The sequence below is a fragment of the Pipistrellus hanaki genome (assembly GCF_964339955.1).
Source record: "Pipistrellus hanaki genome assembly, chromosome: 1".
Classification (NCBI taxonomy): Eukaryota; Metazoa; Chordata; class Mammalia; order Chiroptera; family Vespertilionidae; genus Pipistrellus; species Pipistrellus hanaki.
In genome coordinates, this window is record NC_140503.1 from 152713343 (window position 1) to 152740676 (window position 27334).

The 27334-nt window shown below is 38.2% G+C and overlaps 1 protein-coding gene across 3 annotated transcripts in view; it reads right to left on the reverse strand.

The window, feature by feature from the left end:
* SMARCAD1 (SNF2 related chromatin remodeling ATPase with DExD box 1) overlaps positions 1 to 27334 on the reverse strand; it is a 91913-nt gene that overhangs the window by 53612 nt on the left and 10967 nt on the right. For 2 of the 3 annotated variants that reach the window (XM_084897074.1, XM_084897073.1), the window contains exons 3-6: positions 18607 to 18754; positions 13015 to 13183; positions 9140 to 9206; positions 3329 to 3432 (exon numbers count right to left, since the gene is read on the reverse strand). In XM_084897074.1, coding sequence (XP_084753200.1) covers positions 3329 to 3432; positions 9140 to 9206; positions 13015 to 13183; positions 18607 to 18754 — 488 coding nt within the window. The remainder of the gene's footprint in view (positions 1 to 3328; positions 3433 to 9139; positions 9207 to 13014; positions 13184 to 18606; positions 18755 to 27334) is intronic. The other variant, XM_084897075.1, reaches the window with a different exon arrangement.

The following is a 27334-nucleotide window of genomic DNA, read 5'->3' on the forward strand; positions in this document are numbered from 1 at the left end:
TTGATTCTGATTGGTGGGTTTCTATGCCAGTCAGTGTCTAAAGCTCCGCCTCCTTGGCAGCCTTGATTCTTCACAGCATCCACATTGGGTTCATATTGGTCTGTTCCTATGCCAACCAACATCAAAAGCTTCTCCTAGGCAGCCATTGGTTCTTCACAAAACCCACATTTAGTTCCGATTGGTCAGTTCCTATGCCAGTAAGTGTCTCTAGGTCTATCAATGGGGCCTTCTTAGAAAGGCGGGACTGAGGCCTGGAGAGAAATAGAGGCACAGACGCCGGCCAGACTGGGAGAGAAATAGAGAGGCAAGTGGTAATCAAAAGTTGCCTCAGAGGAAAAACCAAGATGGCAGCATACATAAATACCTGAAATTGCTACCTTGCACAACCACTTCAAAACTACAACTAAAAGATAAAACAGAGATCATCCAGAACCACAGGAAGGCTGGCTGAGTGGAATTCTACAAGTAGAAGGAAAGAGAAAAGCACGCTGAGACTCAGAGGAGCTTCGGAAATAAAGTGCAGAGGTACGAAAGCGCGTGCCCAGAAAGGGCTGGCAACTGAGAACACAGTTGTCTTTTTCAATCAGGAGGAAGACACAAACTCCCGACTGTTCTGAACTCCAGTTACAGGTGAGACTCTGGGGACCCAGACTCATACAGGGAGAAACTGGACTGTCTGGCTTTGGGTAGAATTCGAGGACAGCTTTCTCTCAAAGGTGCTGGCATCTATTACTGCGGGACACTGAGACCCAGGGGCCTCTTAGGACAGGGCAGATCAGCCATAGCTGTGTGCTCTGCCCTGAGACCCCGCCCAACCAAAGCAGTGTGCAGAGGCTTTTGCGTATGAATGGCAAGGCCCTTTGCAACATAAAATTATCTAACAAACTGCAGCTGAGTCAGAGAGACCCAGAACAACCAAAAGAAGGCACAAGGCCCCACAGCAGCTTGCATTGCTTCACAGCTGGACCTCATCTGGGCATCTCCAAACAAAGAAGAGGAATCTGCATATCTCTCTGTAGCTGCTGCTGGGTGGCCTCAGGCAGAGGCTACATTTGCACTTCCTTGGAGATCCAAGAGCCAGTGTATCCAATGGTCAGAATGGGACCATCCAGATTAAAATTCAGATCCATAAGGGACACACTCAATGGGCAGACTCAGTGAGCACCAAAGCCCTACTGAAGCAAGTCCTGCCCCATAAGGGTGTCTCAGCACAAAAGTTCTCCCAGCATAGACACAGGTGATTCTCATAGCCAATTGACCTGGAGGTCAATTCCTCTCAGTGATACCAACAACAATCAAGACTTAACTACAAGGCTGAGCACACAGCACACAAATGGGTGCACCAACAGTGTGCACCTCAGGTAACTGGGGAGGCTGAGCTACTGGGCCCTATAGGACACCTAGCACATAAATCCACTCTATCAACACAGGGACCCAACCAAAATGCAGAGACAAAGAAACAGGTCACAAATGAAAGAAATGGAGGAAAACAAACGACAGGATATAAAATGCAAAACCATGGTTATAAGGTTTTTCAAGAATTTTATAGAAACCACCGATAAATTTAGTGAGACCCTCAAGGATATTTAAAAAGACCAACTAGTAATTAAGCATACACTGTCTGAAATAAAGAATAATATACATACATCCAACAGCAGACCAGAGGATCCCAAAAATCAAGTCAAAGATGTGAAATACAAAGAAGCAAAAAACATTCCACCAGGAAAAAAAAGAACCCAAAAATATGAAGATAGTGTAAGGAGCCTCTGGGACAACTTCAAGAGTACCAACATCCGAATTATGAAGGTGCCAGAAGAGAGAGAGCAAGACATTGAAAACCTATTTGAAGAAATAATAACTGAAAACTTTCCCTACCTGGTGAAAGAAATAGACATACAAGTCCAGGAAGAGCACAGAACCCCAAATAAAAGGAATCCAAAGAGTACCACACCAAGACACATCATACTTAAAATTCCAAGAGCAAAAGATAAAGAGAAAATCTTAAAAGCAACAAGAGAAAAACAGTTAGTTACCTATAAGGGAGTACGGTACCCATATGACTGTCAGCTGATTTCTCAATAGAAACTATGTAGGCCAGAAGGGAGTGGCAAGAAATATTCAAAGTGATGAATAGCAAGAACCTACAACCAAGATTGCTCTACCCAGCAAAGCTAACATTCAGAATTGAAGGTCAGATAAAGTTTCACAGATAAGAAAAAGCTAAAGGAGTTCCTCACTGCCAAACCAGTATTATATGAAATGCTGAAAGGTATTCTTTAAGAGGAGGAGGAAGAAAAAGGTAAACATAAAAATTATGAACAACAAATACATATCTACTATGAACAAGTGAATCTAAAAATCAAGTGAATAAAAAAATCTGATGTACAGAATAATCTAGTGAATATAATAGAATCAGAAGCATGGAAAGAGAGTGGACTGACAATTCTCGGGAAGAAAGGGTGGTGGAGGGTGTGGGAAGAGATAGAAAAAAATCATACACCTATAGATGAGGACAGTGGCGGGGGCAGGTGGATAAGGACAGAGTGTGGGGTAGGAACCAGGTGAAGGAGAGTTATGGGAGGGGGGAAAAAAGAAAAACAATTGTAATAATCTGTAGAAAAGATTTTTTTAAAAATATATTTTATTGATTTTGTACAGAGAGGAAGGGAGATAGAGTTAGAAACATCAATGAGAGAGTGTCATGGATCAGCTGCCTCTTGCATACCTCCTACTGGGAATATGCCCGCAACCAAGGTACATGCCCTTGACCGGAATTGAACCCGGGACCCTTCAGTCCTCAAGCTGATGCCAAACCGGTTTCAGCAAATAAAGATTTTTTTTTAAAAAAGCTGCCACAGAGGCAACAGATCAGTCCCTGCTTCTCTCTTCAGGCCTCTCTGGTCCTGATTCACAGCCCCCTCAACAGTCAGTGCTGAGCACCAGGTCTGCAGTGGAAGTAGTCAGGACTCACTGCCACTTGGTTGAGCATCGGTCGTTACTGGTAGTTACAGCCCAGGTTTTTTATACATTAGGAGGTTTTTATATATTAGGATACATATGTATAACTTTCATGAAAAAATTTTAAAAGTATAAATATATGTCATAAGAATATTCAAAAATTAATTTTATAACTAAGAGGTGAAAAATTAATACTAGATAAATTAAGAAGAAAACAGTCACAAATGAAATGCAAAAACTGATTCTCTGACTTGGTATTGAGACAGAAAAGGAAGATTCCTTTAGGTGGATTTTCAGGTCTGATGTTCCTAAACAATATATTCTGTGCTTAACCAGGTAATTTTGATAGTGCAATTCAAATGTAACTTACATGATCCATTCTCTTCTTTTTTATGGTTTGATTACCATTACATTCATCTTCCTCATTTGAGTCTGAAGAAGAAGACAACTTTCTTTTCCTGGGTCCACCACCTTCTACAACAGAGAACAACACTCAAAATTTGTACAGGTAAGTATAAGAATTATTAGTGCAAAAGAAAGCCAAAGTGTTATCATAATTAATACATTTGTAGATTGTTCTCTTGACATCAGGTCCAATGTTGTTTCCTTGACATAAAATGTCTACTCAACAAATATCAACAAAATTGAAGGAAAAGTGAACAGAGACTCCAGTCCTTCAAAAGTAGAAATCACTATAATAATGCATTTGTAAACCAACATATTTAATGCTAAAAACATACATCACTAATTTGACAAGTAATTCTTCACTGTAATATTCAGAGGAAGGGGTTCTCCTGAGTGACTTATTGTTTATCGGTAAGAAAAAGTTGAGTCCCATCAGTGTAGCTTCTCTGAATAGCATCACTGACATCAGTAATTGTATTCTATATACCAGGCATTGTAGAGGACTTTTATAGTAGTAAACTGTTGCTTCATTTACCTTCAAAAAACCCCCTACAAACTAGATAGTATTCTCATTTAACAAATGAGGAACTGAAATAGATAGCGCAAGCAATTAATGGTCTTAACTTAAAAATAACAGTAAGACAAGCATCTAACAGTAATGAAAATCTGCATATTCTGCCAAGACTAAAAGAAAACTACTCACTGTATATGATTTTAAAAAGCTGTTACTTACTTATACTTTGTATACATCGACATATTGCTTAAATACTTTTACTTTCTGAGTAAATGCTTTAGACATACTACTGTGCTAATATAAAAGCACCTGCTATAATTTCACAAAGGTTTAAGATTTCAATATTAATTATATCAGTACCCTAACTATACAGTTAGAAATAAAAGATGTAGAAATATAATATTCAAAATAAACACAAACTTGACAACTTTTAAGTTGTAAGCCAGAAAATTTCATAATATGGCTGTAACAAAATAACTGAATGCTTAATTTTTTTCAATTTATTTCATAAAGTAATTGTGCATTATACATTTGCCAACTAACTCCTACCATCCACTTTAAGAAAGGGGAAGTATAACTACCACCTCGTCATTACCCATATATGTGTTGGGGTTAAGTGAACACTATTAGGAATAGTCTAAGTCTGAAAGAACTTCAAACTAGATCATTTGAGTCAGACATATTTATTTACTAAAAGAATAAAAACTTTGTTTTGTCAATAAAAAAATTCTTTAGCCTAGCCCTGCTGATGTGGCTCCTTAGCTGAGAGTTGACCCACGAACCAGGTCAGGGCTCAATTCCTGGTTCAAGGCACAGGTCCTGGTTGAAAACTCAATTCTCAGTAGGGGGCATACAGGAGGCAGCCAATCCATGATTCTCTCTCATCATTGATATTTCTATTTCTCTCTCTCTCCCTTCCTCTCTCTGAAATCTGAAATCAGTAAAAATATATTTAAAAATAATAATTTTTTAGCCATATATTTGTCAATACATCTTTTAATTTTGGTGAGGGGAGTGTTAATACCATAGCACCAAATCTTTATATGTGTATAAAATGGCAAAATGCCAGAATGTGCAATTAAGTGTGGGAGAAAATATAAAAATAATTTTTTTTTTTTACAAAAGATTACATAATGCTTTAGTTACCTATCTCTAAACCTATCCTATTTCTAATTATTAGATATTTAATATGCTATACTATATATCAATGTCAAATTATGTTTCATGCATTTTTATCTTTTATTAGAAGTACCCTTCATCAATTTCAAGGGGAAAAATCAGATGTACCTCTTACCCCAGATAAAAATAAATTTCATATAAATTCAATATTTAAAAACAAAAGCTGAAATAAAAAAATATGGACAAATAAAACAAATAGGCAGTTTAACAGAAAAACAAAAAGAGGCCCACCTTAGATGATAATTTTTTGATAATAAATGGACACAGGGCAAATAGTACGAATTGATAAATTGTAAGCTTTCTGGAAGGCAATCTAAAAAAATACATCTCTGAATTTTAGTTCTGTATAGCTTTTAGTTCAACAATTCCTTTTCTAGGTATTCTTTCCACGGATTTCATGGAAATGTCTGCTTACGCATATACACAAAAATGCTACCAAAATGTCTTAATGCCCAAGATATTAGACAAATTAGGATACACAAATATGCCACTATTATAAAAGAGGCAAATATTTAAAGTAACATGGAAAGATGTCTCTAATAAATGAAAATGTTACAAAACAGCAGATATAACAGGATACATGAATATGTTTTGCCTATTCTCATACATATAGAGAAATGGAAAAAATGGCAATGGAAACTCCTGACAATATGAATAAATTCATATTGGTACCTTTTTTTAAAAAAGTAAAATTTTGCATATTATTTTTTATAACTTAGTATTCAAAATAAAAATATTCAGAAAGCAATGTATAAAATATATCCTTAATGCTTAATATGCAAATTGGTATTTTCTACAAAAGATAAACTTAATGTAAAACTTATGTCTAACATCATAACTTCTGGAACTGTCTAAGATCTTTTACAGGTATTTAAAAAAGCCTTTTGTTGAAAATTGTCCAAATACACCCAAAATAACTTTCCATCTTAATGATTTCATATATTGAAAGTTATCTTGGCAAGATAGAGCCACCATACCTAAAAAATTCATAGTACTAAAAATGAAGATGACTGATATGACTAATACGTTCTAAGATGAAGTATGGAAGGAAGTTTACTTAAGAAGCAAAAAACCCCAATTTCTTTGTCCCATGTAACTCGCACTTGACTTATATCAACTGGTTGCCTTCCCTAAATTCCCCGACTGGGGATCAAATCCACAACCTAAGTATGTGCCATAACCAGGAATCAAACCAGCAACATTTTGATGATGCTCCATCTAACTGAGCCAACAAAGAAATTCTGGCCCGGCTGGCGTGGTTCAGTGGTTGAGCATCGACACTTATGAAGCAGGAGTAAAATAGCTTTATTGTGTAAAGAAATATGCAGATTTAGTGCAAGCTCCATCAAAATCCCAAAGGCATTTTTCAAAGAAACAGAACAAAAAAACATCAAATTTGTAAGGAACCATGAAGACTCAAAACAGTAGAAGCAATCCTGAAGAGTTTTGGAAAAACAAAGCTAAAGGTATCACACTTTCTTGCTTTGAAATTATACTACAAACAGTAAGATACTGACAGAAAATAGTTACACACACCAATGGAACATGATTGAGAGCCCAGAAATAAACTCACATATACATGAGCAACTGATTTTTTACAAAGGTGCCAAAAACATACCATGGAAAAAGGAAAAAGGAAACCCCTTCAATAAATGGCATCGGGAAAATTGAAAAGCCACATGCTAAAGAATTAAACTAGATTTCTATTTGACACCATTCATAAAAATTAACTCAATATGAATTAAAAACTTAAATATAAGACCTGAAAAAATTAAAAATATAAGATCTGAAAGAAAGCATAGATACATAGGTACATAAATACTAAACTTAATGGATCTTCATCTCAGAGGTTTTTTATGAACTTGACCTCAAAGGCAAAAGAAATAAAAGCAAAAATAAATGAATGGATTCTGTTGAATTAAAAAAAACTGCACAGTATGCGAAACTGTTAACAACAACAAAAAAGGCAATCAATGACTGGGAGAAGACATTCCCAAATGATGCCTTCAATAAAGGGGTAAAATCCAAAATACATAAAAAACTCACATAACTCAACAACAACAAAAAACAATCCAATTAAAAAACGGACAGACATGCTGGACAGACAATTTTCCCAGAAGACACAATAGCCAACAGATATACTATGTAAAGATGCGAAAATTCACTAGTTCTAAGGGAAATGCACATCAAAACCACAATGAATTAATACTTCATACCTGTTAAAATTGTTATTATCAATATGACAAGAAATAACAAATGTTAGGGAAGATGTAAAAAAACCTTCATTATTGTTGGTGGGAATGTAAATTGGTATTGCCACTATGAAAACATTATGAAAGTTCCTTAAATAAATAAATAAATAAATAAATAAATAAATAAATAAAAATAGAGCAACTATATGACCCAGTAATCCCTCTTCTGGTAATCTACCTATAAACTTTGAAAACATTTATTTGTAAATACATATGTACCTTTATGTTAACTGTAGCATTACTCACAGTGGCCAAGACATGGAAACAACCTGTCATTGGTTGATATGGTACATATATACAGTGGACTGCTACTACTCAGCCATAAAAAGGATTGGATACTCTCATTTGTGACAACATGAATGGATCTTGAGAGTATCATGCTAAGTAAAATAAGTCAATGAAAAAGGACAAGAGACAAATAATTTTACTTACATGTGGATTATAAAGAAGAAAGTAACAAATGGACAAACAAAACAAACTCATAGACATGACAACAGTATGGTTGATACCAGAGGGCAAAGGGGATCAATATATGGTGATCAAAGGAGATAAGATTTTGGGTGGTAAGCAGTATACAGAATTGTACAGGTCTTGCTGAAACCAGTTTGGCTCAGTGGATAGAGCGTCAGGCCTGCAGACCGAAAGGTCCCGGGTTCGATTCCGGTCAAGGGCATGTACCTTGGTTGCGGGCACATCACCAATGGGGAGTGTGTAAGAGGCAGCTAACTGATTATTTTCTCTCATCGATGTTTCTAGCTCTCTATCCCTCTCTTCCTCTCTGTAAAAAATATTAAAAAAAATAAAAGAAAAAGATTGTACAGGTCCTATATAATGTTTCCTAATAAATTTAAAAATTGTTCCCTAATAAATTTTAAAAAATGTAAACCAGTATTATAATTACATTGGTAACCTAATGTGTGTGTGTTGTATAATATTATGAATAAACAATGTAAAAGTTGAAAATTACACAAAGCAAATTTAAAAGTGCTTAATGGAGTATGGGTTTGCTTTCCTTCCTTAAATACTTTTTTAAGGAAGGTAATAGGATTACAAGTTATTTTTACCTGTTTGGTGTGTACAAGTTTAAAAAAATCAAGATGGCATTTACTTTAAAAAGTGCTTTTATATTGCAAGCTCCTTGAAATGAATTTACTTTGTATCCCAAGACTGGAACTTAGCATAAGTATTTACTAAATGAAGGAATGATGATTTCCAGCTAGGGCTTTCCACAAAACTTTATGTTCCTACCGACTCAGATTTGTAGACCTGTAAATAAAACCACAATGCAATTAGAAAGGATACTTAAGAAAAAAATATATACCTTCCAAAGCATAGTTGTTATGAAATGTGATCTATAGAAAACAAGGAAAATTACCACAGGAAAGCTGCCTCTCCCTCTTTTGGAGGGAAGAAGGAGAGAGAATCAATTGAGAAAACTGGATTCCGAAATAGCTATATGAACTCAGATAAGTCACTTAACCTTAAGATTCAGTTTCTTCATCTAAAAATGCTGAAGTTATTAATATCTCATAAGTATCTTATAAGAATTCATGTAGGAACTTGGTAAATTACAGAGCAACTAGAGGCCCAATGCACGAAATTCATGAAAGGGTAGACCTTCGCAGCCCTGCCTGCCTCAGCTCTCACAACCCCAGTCGCCTCGGCTGCTGCCTCGCAGCCCTGGCTTCATCCAGAAGGTTGTCCAGATGGTAATTCCACTGTTCAGCAGTTCGGTCAATTTGCATATTATGATTTTATTATTATAGATATCAAAAATTAAAAGATATTCTTAAGTAATAAATCAATATAGTTTGAAACTAAGTCAGCATACCTGCATCACCAAACATCAGCAAGGCAGCAGCAATTGCTCCATCCATTGTGCTGGTTGATTCAATCAACTAACAGAATGAAAAAAATAATAATATTTTTAAATTAGCACTAAGAACTGTTTCATTTATCAAAATATTGAAGAACAAATATATTAAGTATGTATAAAGTTGGGAAATATGTATGTCCGTTTTAAATTCGTTAAGTCCTTTGATAAATTTTCAGGCAACCTGGTTTATTGAAAAGTCTGGACTTATCTAAGCCTATCTTAAAATGTATCAAATTCACTCATCACTGCAAAGGAAAAATTGAAACATAGTCATATATATACAGCATATTCAAGGCTTTTGTTATTTTAATTATAAAATTATACATTGGAGCCTTAAAAACTTTCTATTTATATTTCCAGGCCCTGAGGAGAGTGCGAGGAAAGGAAGGATAAGAGAAAATAGGGAGAGAGGGAGACCAACAGACATTTATATTTTTCCCTTTTAACTGACATTTAGCAGTGGCTATTCACATATTATAATTGTAGAGTCATTTTTTAAAAATCTAATACTTTCTCGATGAGTGGGTTAAAGGGCTCTTTTGATTTTTACTCTACCTCTGAATTGTTTGAATTTGTTCAAGAACATATTCATGTATTACTTATGCAATTAACATCTTCAATATATTTTCACACTGTTCTGTAACATTTTACATCTCAGGAGAAACTGAATAGTCCATAATTTTCTCTTACTGAAGTTTCCTATACTTCCAATGAGTTCTTTGATTTAAAGATCTGACTTTTGCCTCAGCTGAATGGCTCGGTTGGTTGGAGCATTATCCTGTACACTAAAAAGTTTGCAGACTCAATTCCTAACCTAGGTAAGTATGGGAGGCAACTGACTGATGTTTCTGTTTCTGTTTCTTTCTCTCTCTCTCTCTCTCTCTCTCTCTCTCTCTCTCCCCTCCCTCCCCCTCAAATCAATGTACATATCCTCAAGTAAGGATTAAAAAATTTTTAGCCCAGCTAGCATGGCTCAATGGTTGAGCATCGACCTATAACCAGGCCACAGTTTGCTTTCCAGTCCAGGCATATGTCAGGGTTGTGGGCTCGATCCTCATTGTGGGGAGTGCAAGAGGCAGCTGATCAATGATTCCCTCTAATCATTAATGTTTCTCTCTCTGCCTCTCCCTTCCTCTCTGAAATCGATAAAAAATATATATATTTCTAGAAGCATAAACAGACTGTTGAACCTCAGAGGGAAGGAAGGGGAGGGTGGGTGAGAAGAGATCAACAAATGAACTTGTATGTGTATATAAGAGGGTGATGGGGGAAAAAGGAGGACCTATGTAATACTTTCAACAATAAAGATCTTAAAAATAAATTCTACTTTTTAAAATAAGCGATATTTTGTATTTAAAAAGTTTCAAATCAAATGAGAATGCTGTTTTCTATACCAGTTTTCTAATCTTGGATCCTTACATATCCTGTAAGTCCCTTTTCCTTTTCAAAACATCCAAAGCATATGCATTACAAATCTACAACTAAATTTATATTTTATAACTTCAATTCCTTTATAAGGGTCTAAAAACCTTTGCAAAGTAATTTATAAATGCCACCATTAAGTCTCTTGAAATGACAGAGATCACTTGATATCCAGATTACCTCGAGAGTGCTCTGCAATGGAGGGAGTGATATGTTAAATCCCAGAAGTTTCTAATTAATAAAACATACAAATAAATTCTGTGTATTTTCTCATTAAAATTATAAAATAAAAAGGGGTGGGGAGTAAACGATCAACCAAAAGACTTGTATGCATGTAAATTGGTATAAGCACAACCAATGGCCATGAACAATCTTTTCTTCTTTTGCTGGGGGGGAAGGGAGGAGAGAGAGATCACATAAGGAAGCAAATAATACTGCTAGCAGGAAAAAAAGTACACCCAAGATAAATAACAGCAAAGTTTCCTTTATCTAACATTAAGAAGGTATCAAAATGATTATTGGGGGAAGAGATTCATGTTAAAAATAACAGGGAATAGAATAACTTAATCTATACTTCATAATTCAAACTAGCAGGCCCAGAAAACCTTCAGTTCAGACTTGTTTGGTTTGTCCTCAGTGTATTTTGTTTTTCTTTAATTACTATAAAAAGGAATGATGTCCTGCCGGGACCGGTTTGGCTCAATGGATAGAGCATCAGCTTGGGGACTAAAGGGCCCCAGGTTCGATTCCGGTCAAGGGCATGTACCTTGGTTGCGGGCATATCCCCAGTAGGGGGTGTGCAAGAGGCAGCTGATCGATGACTCTCTCTCATTGATGTTTCTAACTCTCTATCTCTCTCCCTTCCTCTCTGTACAAAATCAATAAAATATATTTAAAAAAAAAAAAAAAAAAAAGGAATGATGTCCTGATAAACATGGATGAACTTCAAAGTGGAGACAAGCCAGTCACAATAGATCACCCTATATAATAAAAGCCTAATATGCTAAACGGCCATTCAACCAATCAAAGCATAATATGCTAATGATATGCTAAGATCACTCAACCACTTGCACTGACCACTGGGGGGCAGACAGCTGACCGGTTGACTAGTCGCTATGACGTGCAGTGAACACCAGGGGAAGTCGCTCCAACCGGTAGGGTAGTTTGCTGCTGGGGTCAGTCCGGCCAATTGGGACTGAGCGAGATAGACCGGACATGTCATGGAGCCCTCCCGCAGGCCCTCCTCGATTGGGCAACCTCCTGCGTCCCACCCCAGTCCAGATCATGCACTGCTGGGGCCCCTACCTGACCTGAGCCCTCTTGCAATCTGGCTGGCCAACCTCCCACAACCCTCCCAGGCCTGGCTGTGCATCGGTGGGGTCCCTCAGCCTGGCCTACATCTTCTCCCAATCTGGAACCCAGGAGATGTCAGAGTAGGTTTTGGCCTGATCCCACAGGCCAGGCCGAGGGACCCCACTGGTGCACTGGGCCTCTAGTATTAAATAAAAATTCATCCTTTTTACTTTATTTGAAAAATCACAATATCTGATAAAAATGGGCTATTGATGACTATCACATAGTCATATCCTGCTGCAGTTAAGGAGCAGCTATTCCTTTTAGAAACAGCATGTACTATATACATTTTTAAAATTTAAATTCTTTATTGTTTAAAGTATTACATAAGTCTCCTTCTCCCCCTCACCCCCCACTCCCCTTAACTTCTCCCTGATCACTCCCACTCCCCAGCACAGGCCCTGGGGCCACCAACTATCTGTGTCCATTGGTTATGCTTATATGCATGCATACAAGTCCTTTGGTTGATCTCTTATCCACTCAACCCCTGCCTTCCCTCATAAATTAGACAGTGTGTTTGATGCTTCTATGTCCTTGGTTTTATTTTTGTTCATCAGTTTATGATGTTCATTATATTTCACAAATGAGCTATTTATCTTTCTCTGACTGGCTTATTTCACTTAGCATAATGCTCTCCAGTTCCATCGACACTGTTGCAAATGGTAAGAATTCATTCTTTTTTATAGCAGCATAAGCATGTACTATATTGTATGCCAGCAACCCATTGTCTTTATGGGGTTGGGTGGAAGGCTCCTGACATTTGTGAGCTCCTCTGGAAGATTAGCAGGGGAGGGTGTTCCCATTTTAAAACAATTCAAGCACACAAGAACTAACAAGCTATGTATGAGAGATATTGAGGAAAACTTATTATATTATCTATAGATGAATGACCTTACCTATTATTAACTCTTTCAAGTAAATCCCTGAATAAAAGTTCAAAATTATCTTAAAATATAAAGTATCTTTAGAAAAATGACTAAATATAGCACTAGATACAATAGAGATATTAAACACCATTACAGCTACAATAAAAAGTTACTAAAAAGGGGTATAACCTTAAGCAAGTCATTGTCATTTCTTTGTGGGAAGAGTTCCTTCAAGGTCTGAAGTTTAGCATCTTTAATGTCTTCCAGTTCTGAAGGGTCTTCCAATTCTGAAATAGCATTATTTCTACCTCTCATGGCAGGAAGGCCTTGGGAATCTTCATCTTCAGATGGCTCAGAACTAAAATTATTTTCAGAGAAAAACAATTTAATGTATTGTTAATGCTATTGCATTATAATTGTATACACAGGTATATATTAAATATGGCCCCTCTGCAGTATTTTTAGATATTAAATGAAATTTCCATCTGTCAGAGATTAAAACAACACAATGTTTTTCATTTCAAAATGTTTATGTATATAAATTTAAATTTACATTCCCCAAATCTGCATGTTCCGAAAATGTTTCAGATTATCCAAGCTGGGATGAAAAAGAAGAAAACAAAATAGCAACATTTATTTCTTTAAGACACACATATATTCATTGCATGCCCACTTATCTTTCCTAGGTTTTTCACCTATATGCTGCATATCAGATGAATGTTGTCATTTTGTCCCTGAGAAATTATAGAGACCAGATGAACAGGAAAAAAAAATAATTTTCCTGGCTTACGTGACTAGAATCTCAGTGTTAAAATCAGAATAGCCCCATCAATATCAGAATCTCTGCCTGAAACAAAATATTTCTTTAGCAGACAGGGAGCATTTACTCCAAGTGAGGCTTTATTCTACAACTAACTTTAATCATGTTTCATTTCAGCTGATATGTTTAGCCTATATAAAAGACATTAGGGGCCAAATTTTACTCATCTATCTCCCAAACAAAAAACCTCCATTTGAAATTTCAATTTTCTATTATGACAGGCATTTTGGAGATCAGAGTGCAAATTTTGCTGTGCAGCTAGTTCTATTTTTTGACAGCTCTCTTGGACACACATCCAGAATCTGTAATTTACTAACTTCTCAAGCACTATCCTATCTAATAAAAGAGTAATATGCAAATTGACCATATCTCCGCTACGCCCACAACTCAACCAGGAGCAAATATGCAAATACACTCAACCAAGATGGCAGTGGCCATAGAGTGAGCAAGAGGAAGGCGTGGGTTTCCCCTGCAATGGAGGAAGCCAAGCTTTCCGCCTTCCCTTGCTGGCCCAGGTTACACTCAATACTATAAAGTTTCAATAATAGAAGATAAATAAATTCCAACAGAAAAGGCTGCCGCCATGGAGCTGGAGAGAGGAGAAGGCTGGAGTTGCCCCTGGCAATGGAGGAAGCCAAGCTTCTGAAGCCCTAGCTGGCCCAGGTCTCCATTTCAGGCAACAAAGTTTCAATTACAGAAGATAAATAAATCCCAGATCCCAAGGCCTCCACTTGGGTAGCCGGAGGTGTGACCAGCCTGAAAACCACCACAGGCCCATTGCCTAGGCCTCCCCACACTCCAAGGGAACTCCCACCCTGATCATGGACACCTTTCAGGGCAAACCAGCTAGCTCCCACCAATGTACCAGGTCTCTACCCTATCTAATAAAATAATAATATGCAAATTGACCTTCACTCCAACACATAATATGGCTGCTCCCCATGTGGTCAAAGATGGCTGCCCACATGTGGGCATAAGATGGCCACCACAAGATGGTCATCAGGGAGGGCAGGTGGGAGAGACAAGGCCTGCAAGGGAGGGCAGTTGTGGGCAATCAGGCCAGCAGGGGAGGGAAGTTGGGAGGGACCAGGCATGCAAGGGAGGGCAGTTGGGGGCAACTAGGCCTACAGGGAAGGGCAGCTGGGGGGGCGGGGGACCCAGGCCTGCAGAGGAAAGCAGTTGGGGGGGAATAGGCCTGCAGGGGAGGGCAGTTTGGGGTGACCAGGCCGACAGAGGAGGGCAGTTAGGGACAATTAGACCGGCAGGGGAGCAGTTAGGCATCAATCAAGCTGGCATGGGAGTGGTTAGGGGGTGATCATGCTGGCAGACAGAAGCGATTAGGGGCAATCAGAAAGGCAGGTATCGATGATTCTCGCTCATCGATGTTTCTAACTCTTTATCCCTCTCATTTCCTCTCTGTAAAAAATCAATAAAATATATTAAAAAACAAACAAACAAACAAAACCAAAACAAAACAGAAAGGCAGGTAGGCAAGCAGTTGGGAGCCAGCAGTCCTGGATTGTGAGAGGGATGTCCCACTGACCGTTTAGGTCCGATCCCACTGGGCAGTCAGACATCCCTCGAGGGGTCCCAGATTGGAGAGGGTGAAGGCTGGACTGAGAGACACCCCTGTCCCTTGTGCACAAATTTCACGCACCGGGCCTTTAGTTCATGTTATATCAATTGTACCTATTAGGGCACTGACCGGAACATGTATTTTAAGCTTCTAAGTTGACTTCTTGAACTTTGCTCTGAGAAACTGCAATCAATCTCTTCCTTTGTCACTAGGCTTGTCCTTGGTATTTGAAGACAATTACACGTGTCTCCCTTTCTATTACATCCAAACTACTCAACTTTGAATTCTCACTCTGCCTCACTATGTTCATGCTTCCTATCTGATTATCTCCTAGTCCTTAGAGAAAATACAAGTATTCAGTTTGGAATCCTTTTACAATTCCTGCTCTGGATGACCCCTTTCAAAGAACCTTGCTCTTCTGCATGACAACCTAAAGCTAGTGAGCAAGCTCATGACCATTCAGTGGCACAAACTCATGGATCTCTTGATGTAATAAGTATTCATGCAGATGACAAATCTAAACATGCCTTGAATTTAAAGTCCAGTTCACAACAAATGTTACAGAAATAAATTCAATACCATCATGAGGAAATAATCAGAAAAATCTTTTGTCTCTAAGAAAAGACAATCTCCTCAGTAAGTTGAAACCCTTAAAAAAGAGAAGAGGAGAGGAGTGGACTGATTATCAAGAAGAAGAGAGTTAAGAGACATAATATCCAAATGCAGTGGATGTTCCTGGTTAGGATCCTGGTATAAAAAACCAGCTATAAAACACACAGGGGAGGGAAGTTGAAGGCCATCAGGCTGGCAGGAGAGCGGTTTAGGCAGCAATCAAGGAATGATACTAGAGAATCATTCATTGATAGCAGTATTGGTTTTTTGGGAGGAGGGGGATGTATAGCCAAGGATCAAAGGTAGTAATGTTGGAATGTCTATAATTTAATATAGGGTGTCCCCAAAAAATGTATACACACACTCTGAATAAAGGCAGTGATTATTAAAATATATTTAATTTTCAAAATTGAGCTATCAGCTGTTAAAGTATACATACATTTTAGCAGGACACCAAATAATAATAAAACCATAAGAATAATTATCAGCCCTAACCAGTTTGGCTCAGGGATAAGAGTGTTGGATGCCTGGTTAGGGCACAGACAAGAAACAACCAAAGAGACCATAATAAGTGGAACAACACACTGGTGTTTCTCTCACTCCCTCTCTCTAAAATAATCAATAAAAATTAAAATAAAAAATTAACCCTCTGGCCCTAAACAGTTTGGCTCAGTAGATAAAGAGTGTCGGCTTGTGGACTGAGGGGGTCCCAGGTTCTATTCCAGTCAGGGGCATGTACCTTGGTGTGGGCACATCCTCAGTAGGGGATGTGCGGGAGGCAGCTGATCTATGTTTCTCTCTCACTGATGTTTCCAACTCTATCCCTATTCCTTCCTCTCTGCAAAAAATTAATAAAATATATATATTTTTAAAAAGAATAATTATCAGCGGTTAGAAACAAGTTTGCCACAAGAATTTTTAAAACATGCAATACTTGACTATTTAGTCAGGGGCACCGACCTCTTTTCTGTCAAATATAAAAATAGTCCAATGTGAATAAATGAAAATTATACCTCATTTTTTTGGTGAGATTGGCAAAAAATAAATGTATTTTTGTGTGTGTGTTGCAGAATGTTAGTAATTAGTTTATGGTGTGCCATGAGATGAAAAAGGTTGAAAATCATTGATAATAGATGCAACTAAGAGAAAAAGTTTTAATTGTTAAATCTAAATCCAAGAGATCTGTTTTCCAGCTATACTAGTGTGCCTTGGTGATTTCATATAATCATATGGCTTTAAATATCAAATCTATATACTGGAAGGAGACTTGACTTGGTGAGGTGAACACATTATACAGGGCATGGGTTATGCAGATTTGGGGAATTGTGCACCAGAAGCTGTACAATTAATAACCACTGTCATCCCATTAAAGTCAACAAGTAAAAAGAAAATCTATACTGACAACTTATAAAATTAGGTATGTAATCTAGATCTTTCCCCAGAATTCAAATGTCATATTCAATTGCCTACATGCTATCTCCACTTTCATTTCTAAGAGCCTTCTCAATCACAGCATATTGAAGACAGTCTTCTTATCTCAGTTAGTTGTTAATTCCACTCTTCTAGTTGCTAAGACCAAAAATCTTCTGGTCATACTTTACTCCTTTCTTTCCAACCCCACATAAAATCCATCAGGAAATCCTCTCTGCACTACCTTCAAAGTATATGCAGAATCTCACCACTTTTCATCATTTCCACAAGTAGTTAGCCTGATCTAAACCTCCATCATTTCTTGCCTGGATTATTAAAACAATATTCATGTTTCTACTACTATTCCCCTACATCCTCAAACATTGAAGTCAGACAATTTTACTCCTCTATTTTATTAGTTTCCCATCTCATCCAGAATAAAAGAAAAATAGCCTATGGGCTTACCATGATTACGCACCTCCTTTACTCATTGTAACTATAGGACCTTTACTCTGCCTCATTTGCTCCCCCTCCCCATTTTCCTCAAAAAAATGCCAGGCGTAAAACCATTTTAGGATCATTAAACAGGAAAATTCCCAATGTCTGGAATACATCCTCTACCCCCCTTTCCATATAGTTCACTTTCTTTTCCCCTTTAGGTCTTTGCCCAATTATCGTCTTCTCAATGAAACCTTTTTACTAGCTGTGCTCTTAAGAAACCATGCATCCCTGGACCTGAACTGTGTATTTCCTTTCTCCTTTACCCCACAATATCTATTATTTGGCATTTTTTATGTTTATTATCTTTCTCATGACTACAATAGAAACTCTTTGCTTCCTCAGAAAATGTGCCCAAGAATTGTTAAATGATTTGACTCTCGGACTTAAGAACAAATCACAAAGCAGTTATAAATGAGCAAAGGTATTTGTTAAAACAATTTTTCTATCTATGGAAAATCTATACATATACAAAAGCCTAACATGCAAACTGTCTACACGGGAGTTCAAACGGGAGACCAACTGCTCACTATGATGTGTGCTGACCATCAGGGGTGGCACAGAATGAAGGAAGGCACCAGCCAGCAGCTGGAAGGCCCCAATTGGCCTAGGGATCCTATCTATGAACGAATTTCATGCACCAGGCATCTAGTTAAAAATAATTATCTATTTGCTCTCAATAACTTTGAAAATCACCATTACCCAGAAACACACAACCTCTGTACGTTTCTACATTAGCAAAAAGTAACCAAGATATAGTAGGAAAAGGCAAAAAAAAATAATAATAATATATTTATAAGTAAACTTTTCTCAAAAAAAAAAAAATCAGACAATGCAAATATAATGAACCTATTTAGCTGCTTACACTATAATTACTGTGTCTTTGGAGAAGTTTGGAGAATCAGTATCTTCACTATCAGAAGACAAATCAATATACTGTATTCCTCCTTGATTCTTCAAATCTGATATTGGTTTTCTTTCATTTACTGTAGTTTCTGGAACACTAGAATCTTCTGGAGGGAGAGAGAAAAAGAGAAAGACATTTTGAGCAACTTGAAAATAAAGCAAATTTTTTATAATTAGAATCATGAGCTAAATATCTTTAACTTCATTCATTGTTCCCATTGTAAAACCAAAAATTTCTACCATTTTTTAAAGAAAAAAACTACTAACCAGAGCTAGTATTAAATGATTTTCCATTTCATAGGTTATTCACTAGCATGATCCTGGTGAAAATCAGATATTAAACATTTAGTCCAGTATTGGCATAGAGCTAGTATCCAATAATTGTCTTAAGTCATGTGGGTATTATGGGCTAAATTATATTTGCTCCAAAATTCATGTTTAAATTTCAAACCACAGTACTTCAGAATGCAATGTATTTGAGATAGGGCCTACAAATAGGTGACTGGACAAAATTAGGCCTTGAGGGTGGAGTCCTAATCCCGTAAGACTGATGTCCTCATTAAGAGACAGAACTAAAGAAATGCTTGTCCTAGGCTGCATGACTCAGTGGTTGAGGGCCGACCTATGAACCAGGAGGTCACGGTTCAATTCCCGACCAGGGCACATGCCTAGGTTACAGGCTCGATCTCCAGTGTGGGGCGTGCAGGAAGTAGCTGATCAGTGATTCTCTCATCAGTGATGTTTCTCTCCCTCTCCCTTTGTGTCTGAAATCAATAAAAATATGTATTTTTAAAATCCTTGCATGGAGGACACATCAAGAAGGTGGCAATCTGTAAGCCAAGGAGAAAGGCCTTAAAAGGAGCCAAATCCGCCAACATTTTGATTTTGGGCTTCTGGCCTCCAGACCTGTGGGAAAATGTCTACTGTTTCAGCCACGTAGCCTGGGATACTTAAGTTACGGCAGCCCTTACAAACTAAAAAAAGTGGCATCATCTGTCCAAAACAGGTGAATATTCTACTGAGGTCTCCTCTAAGGATGGAGTTCCAAAATTATTCTCCCCTCTCCCAGCAAAACTCCCATTCTCCCTTATATGTTCGAGGAGGAAGGTATCAGATTTAAGGAATTCACATTAAAGTAAAAGTAGTCAGTTCCTTGGTCTAGTGCAGTGGTCAGCAAACTGCGGCTCATGACCCACATATGGCTCTTTGGCCCCTTGAGTGTGGCTCTTCCATGGCCTGGGCAAGTCTATTTTGAAGAAGTGGCATTAGAAGAGGTTTAAGTTTTAAAATTTTGGCTCTCAAAAGAAATTTAAATCATTGTACTGTTAATATTTGGCTCTGTTGACTATGAGTTTGCCAACCACTGCTCTAGTGAATATCTATATAATAAAGAGCCAGGGTCATAACAACCATTACCACAGAAGGCTCAACCAGACCGGAAGTCAGTGCTGGGTCTTCTTTCTTTCAAAGTCTCTTAATATAAAATGTAGAATAATATTTTCAAGGCCAGTCATTGAAATACCTAAGTGTTTGGGGGGTCTAAAAATTCTGTATTAGGAAAACTAGTTTCTTTCTTTCTTTCTTTCTTTCTTTCTTTCTTTCTTTCTTTCTTTCTTTCTTTCTTTCTTTCTTTCGTTTCTTGAACTTATTTATATATTCATCTTTTATTTTCTCCTCTTATTTTATACAGATTGTAGCACAAAATATATGAAGACACAACAATTTTTAACGTTTAATATATGCGTAGTTAACAAGACAAAAGAAAAGTGGTTTACTCTCCATAATGTACTCAATTACTTAAAGCTTTGACTGGATAGTTTTATTCTATATATAATAAATACCATCAAAATATATACATTAAACATGCATTCTGCCCTAAACCAAGTGGTATTCAGAGGAAGTGGTTTGATAACATGGAGGTTGAATAAAGATTATAACAGCATTTCTCAAAATCAAGTCCCCTTTGTACTTCTAAAAAAATTAAAGGCCCCAAAGAGTTTTTTACGTTGGTTATATAGCTATATTTATATTAGAGAACAGAAACTGTAAAAAAAAAAATCAATAAAATATATTAAAAAAAAAAAAAACTATATCCCCCCTTCCTACTCTGATCTCCTACCAAATTTAGTGAGAAAAGAGCTACACTGTTTTACATTTGTGAAAATCACTAATTTAATAGATTATTAGATTTTCTTATCTGTTTCTTCAATTAATTTGCTATAGTATACTGTTTTTGTTTAGGTTTATAAAGAAAATCAGACCTATACAGTGATAAAATTAGGAAAACGAGTATTTCCATAGCTTTTTTACATTACTGTAGATTTTCCTCTTTGATTCTAAATCCAAAGTTGACAGGTGGTAGTTTTTTTTAAAGGTCAATTGCAGTTTGGAAGCAGAAACCATATGAATAAACTTTTGCATTATGTTCCATTAAAATTCACTGGTCTAGCTAGGCCAGTGTAGCTCAGTGGTTGAGCATCAACCCAGGAACCAAGAGGTGACCTGTTCAATTCCTGGTGAGGGCACATATCCAGATTGTGGGCTCAATCCCCAAAGGGGGTGTACAGGAGGAAGCCAAGGAATGATTCTCTCTCATCAATGATGTTTCTATCTCTCTTTCTCTCTCCTTCCCTCTACAAAATCAGTAAAAAAAACCAAAAAAACAAAACCTTAAATAAACCCATTGGTCTATATTGTACTTTAATAGACCTTTAACCCCAACATTATTTTGTAACATTGGGTATAGAGGTCAATTGGAAAATACTGGTTAACTCCCTGATTAATGCAGATCTACTAAATGTTGACATATTTTATATATATATTTTAAATAGATTCAATAATATCACCACCAATCTCTAAATAACTAGATATTGTCAAATTCACAGTTGTGGATACTAGTTTTCCAAAATCCAAACTTTCATTTGAAAACTAGAATTTTATCACTAGCAATAAATACTATCAGTTGTCTTCCTTGTTATCGCTATTCATTTTTGAGAAAATGTCTGCATAACTATAGTTGTCGGTAAATCATCCTTTTAAGTAAAAATAGTGCTCTGTGAAAAAAAATGACAAGTTCAGCTCACAACTCTAAACAATCACTCAAATGCTTTTCTTTGAAATAACATTGTATATCGGTATGCAACAAAAGATAGTTCACAATTTGTTTCACAAAATATTATAAAAGTGCCTACTGATAAGTTGAAGTTTATTTAAAGTAATAATTTGTACTTCTTTATCAAGAACATTCCTGCCCTCGTCAGTATGGCTAGTGTTAAAAGTGTTGGTCCATGCACTGAAGGGCATCAAGTTTGATTCCTGGCACATACCTGGGTTATGGGAACATGAGCAGAAGGCAAAGAGTCGAAGTGTCTCTCTCACATCTATGTTTCTCTCTCTCCCTCCCACTCTCTCTGAAAAGTAATGGACAAAATATCATCAGGTGAGGATTTAAAAAAAAAAAAAAAAAAAAAGAGCATTAAGTGAAACTGGCATTTAAGGCCCGGAGCAGCAGCTGCTAGGCTGGGAGCGGCCAGGCCCGGAGCAGCCGGGTCTGGTGCGGCCAGGCCTGGAGCAGCAGCTGCCAGGCTGGGAGCGGCCAAGCCTGGAGTGGCCAAGCCTGGAGCAGCCGGGCCTGGAGCGGCCGGGCCTGGAGCGGCCGGGCCAGAGCGGCCGGGCCGGGTGGGGCCAGGCCCGTAGCAGCAGCAGCCAAATCCAGAGCAACTAGGTCGGGAGCGGCAGTGACCAGACCCGGAGCAGCTGGTTGTGGAACGAACCAGAGCAACAGAGGCCAGGCCCGGAGCAGCCAGGCCTGGAACAGCTCGCTCCTCGCCTGCCCCTGCCCCACGGCTGCCTCTCAGACATGGCTGGAAACTTTTGTGGGAACTTGAGGGTCTGCTGAATCAAGTGATGAAGGCTTAGATCTGGATGTGTTGAGTTAGTATAGGGCTGGGGTGTTGATCTGTGAGTGCCTTGGGTGGGGCCTGGATGAGGCTGGTTGACCTATTTGGAAATGTCTTTTGTGTGAAGTGTATCATTGGGCATGTGGAGGTATTATTGATATGAGAAAATGCTAAGTAACTGATTTACTATCTGAAAAGGGATTTACTATCGGGGAAAGGGAGGGAGGAAGAGACTGAACATAAACTGTACCTATGGATGAGGACAATGGGGGATGGGGAGGGGGCGGAGGGTGGGGTGGGAACCTGGTGGAGGGGGGAAGAAATGAGGAACCTTTGTAATAATATGAACAATAAAGATTGATTTAAAAAAAAAATAAATAAATAAAATAAATAAAATCCTCAAAAAAAAGAAAAAGAAAAAAAAGAAACTGGCATTTAAATTTTTTTAAGAATACAATGACTACTATACAGTTTGGAGTCTTGGCCTTGATTCTTGTTAGGCACCAGCAGTATTACTTACCATTGCTTTTGAACAATGAGTGCAAATATTGACATAGTGAAAAACGCAAGAAGCCAAGACCAGTTTTTGGCTCAGTGGATAGAGCGTCAGCCTGTGGACTGAAGGGTCCCGGGTTCAATTCCAGTTAAGGGCATATACCTTGGTTGCGGGCACATCCCCAGTGGGGAGTGTACAGAAGGCAGCTGAATTTTTTTTTTTAATATATTTTTATTGATTTTTTAGAGAGGAAGGGAGAGGGATAGAGATCTAGAAATATAGATGAGAGAGATACATCGACCAGCTGCCTCCTGCACACCCCCCACCGGGAATGTGCCCGCAACCAATGTACAAGCCCTTGACCAGAATAGAACCTGGGACCTTTCAGTCTGCAGGCTGACCCTCTATCCACTGAGCCAAACCGGTTTTGGCAGTAGGCAGCTGATTGATGTTTCTCTCTCATCGATGTTTCTAACTCTCTATTCCTCTCCCTTTCTCTCTGTAAAAAAATTAATGAAATATATATTTTAAAAAAAGGGGGAAAAAAGAAAAAGGCAAGTAATGTCTTAGTATGAAAATAGTTTTGACTGAAGGAGCCCAAAGGTTCAGAGACCACACTTTGAAAACTAATGGGATACAATAAAAGCTTGTTTATATAAAATATCAACTTTCCAAAAATAGTCACTAATCTAGAATTAGAATAGTGCTAAATGCTTAGATTTGTTTGGACTATTTTTGGAAATAAGCAACAGCAAAAAATATCTAAGTTATTCCTGATGCAATGATGCTTTTGACCCAAAACCAGCCAGCATTTTTAAGCAGCAGCACAAAGGAGAAAAGGTCATATCACACAAAATACAAAAATGAAGATACGGAAGGTGAAAAGAAAAATCAATTATAAAGACAATAGAGGCCAGGTGCATAAAAATTCATGCACTGGAGGAGGGGCGGTCCTTCAGCCCAGCCTACCCCCTCTCAGAGCCTAGGAGCCTTCAAGGACAGGAGGCGACCCAGAGATCAGGTGAAGGCAACACCCCATTACACGTCTGCTGCTGCCACTGCAGGCAGGGCAAGCCTCGGGTGACCCTGGGCAGCTGGGCAGCCACAATCTGAAACTTGCCTGTGCCTCAGGCTAGCCCTAGGCAACTAGGGGGGCTGAGGAGACTGGGGACTCTAGAGGCAGGCACACCTAGGGGCAGACCCAGCCTCACCCGGCCGGCCACCCTGGCAAGGCAGAGGGGACTGGTTGTCACAATCTTTGAGGGCAGGACAATCAATTAGCATATTCCCTCCTTATTGGCTGTGGGCGCTGCCATCTTTGTGACAGTATGAGGGTCAAATAGCATGTTCCCTCTTTATTAGATAGGATTAGACAGTATTGAATTCTAACATTTGCTAAATGTCTTCTGTGTTTAAGGCACTGTACCAGGAAGTGGGGTATATAAAAGAAAAAGAAAGGGCAAGTTATAGTCCAATTTTCACTAAAGAAAACAAGTAATAGTAGCTAAATAGCCATGAAAATAACTATTATGAGGCAAAATCTGAGAGAGGAATAAACAAATTCCTATAGGAACGTGAGGGAAAACAGTCTGTCCTTTCATTTATGAACAATTAAAAAGCTTAGTATGTTTCAGGGATAGAATATGATGCAAGGAGACTACCGGTACAAGGTTCCAGGGCGTAATTCCAAATGAAATTCCCCATTAGTGGGCAGCACAAGAGAAAACAATCACACATTCCAAATTTTTCTAGTATGCTTATACCCATTCTCATATCTAAGTCTACCATGAAACAAAAGCATTTGAGCATGCCACTGATTTCACGAAAGTGGTTCAAGATCAAGGACCACTCAAAAACAAAAACAAATCATTATAAGGAGATTATGTGTGCAAAGAGAAATAGTCTAAGTCAATTTGAAAGTTCACAAATAAAGTGATTTCCCAAAATAAAATGAAAACACATAAACCTCTATACCATTTGCAGACTTAACAACAGTAATGCCATTTTTGATATTCTAGTTGCGTGAAATGGCTAAGTTCTTTAACATGGCAACTGACTTTCAAGGCAGTTCCTTTAAATACCAAGTAACACGTCATGTATTTTTCCTTTTAAAAGGGTTATTACCAAAACAATAGATTATAAAATTTGAAGTCTTTGATTTGAATGTCAGAGTAGATAGAGAAATATCTTCAGCATCTTTAAAAGATGCATCAAACTATCTCTCTGATGAAAGCTCTAAAAACAAAGGATACATTAAATATAAAACTGAAGAGTAGTTTCTAATACATCATTATAAGATAAATAAGAAAACATTTCATGTTTAAGTCAAAAGAAAAGAGAGATACAAAATAATGTAAAGGAAAAGTAAGTCATGCTATTAGTAATGGACAAGGCAAAAGTGTCAAACTTGAGATATTTTTTAAAATATATTTTATTGATTTTTTACAGAGAGAAAGAGAGAGGCATAGAGTTAGAAACATCAATCAGCTGCCTCTTGCACACCCCCTACTGGGGATGTGCCCGCAAGCAAGGTACATGCCCTTGACCAGAATCGAACCTGGGACCCTTCAGTCCACAGGCCGATGCTCTATCCACTGAGCCAAACCGGTTTCAGCATAAACCTGAGATAATTTTAATAATAAAATTTATATCTGAAATAAAAATATAACTGCCCAACTGGTGTGGCTCAGTGATTGAGTGTCAACCTATGAATGAGGTGGTCACAGATTGAATACCGATCAGGGCATATGCCCAGGATGCAGGATTGATCCCCAGTGTGGGGCATGCAGGAGGCAGCTGATCAATGATTCTCTCTCATCATTGATGCTTCTATTTCTCTCTCCCTTCCTGAGATTAATAAAAATATATTTAAAAAAATAAAAATATAATTGACATACATCTCAACTAAATACTAACAATGAAGTGCATAAATATTGCAGTATATATAGGGCAAAAAGTTAACAGAGATAAATATGAGGCTTTAATCTCTTCTATAAGCTCTGAATAGAGGAGAGAGCACAGAAATAATTGATATAGAACAATGTTTTTAAATATTTTTAAATGGGACCCACTGTAAGAGACACATTTTAGATTATGACACTAAACCCACATATTGTTAGATAGACACATATAACAGAAACAAGTTTCAAGGCTTTACTATAAGTATAGCAAATTATCCTATACCAGAGGCCCAATGCACAACATTTGTGCACTGTGTTTGGGGGGTGGGGAGACCACCCTCAGCTTGGCCTGCACTCTCTCACAGGCTGGGACCACTTGAGGTGTGTCTGCCTGATGGCTTAGGCCTGCTCCCCCGTAGGAGCTCACTGACCACTAATGGGCAGCTCCTGTGTTGAGCATCTGACCCTGGTGGTCAGTGCATGTCATAGCAACCAGTCATTCTGTTATTCAGTTAATTTGCATATCAGGTTTTTATTATAGCTATAATAATCTATATACACTGAATGGCCAGATTATGATCTGTGAATGCATAATCTTGCCACTCAGTGTGTGTGTGTGTGTGTGTGTGTGTGTGTGTGTGTATTAGAGGCCCATGAATTCGTACATGAGTGGGGCCTGGCCAGGGGGAGGGGACATGGGCAGTTGGCCAGCCTGCCTGCTGGTTGAGGGGACAATTTGCATATTAGCCTTTTATTATATATGATGATATACACTGAGTGGCCAGATTATTACGCATATAGAGATCATAATAATCTGGCCACTCAGTGTATATAAATCTCTATATATAAAAGCCTAAGTGACCATTACAACCAGGTGCTTGATGTGCACTGACCACCAGGGGCCAGATGCTAAACACAAAAGATGCCCCTTGGTGATCAGTGCACTCCCATAGCCAACCTCCCACAGTCCCGCCTCCTGGACTTGGCAAGACAGCCCTGATCAGCCCCAAAGGTGGCCAGGCCAAGAGACCCAACCCATGCATGAATTTGTGAACTGGGCCTCCAGTAAAAGCATAATATGCTAATTAGACAGGACGGCTGACCAACCTCCCAACAAAGCTGGGGCTGGGAAGGCCGAGGTTGCTGCCACGACTGTGAGGGCCGAGCCCCTTGCACAAATTTTGTGCATCGGGCCTCTAGTAGGATAGTAAAACCCTAATATGCTGTGTCCAGTTAGCCATTCAACCAATCAAAGCATAATATGCTAATGATATGCTAAGGCCGCTCAACCGCTCACAATGACATACACTGACCACCAGGGGGCAGATGCTCCAACCGATAAATTAGCTTGCTGCTGGGGTCTAGCTGATTGGAACTGAGTAAGACAGGCCA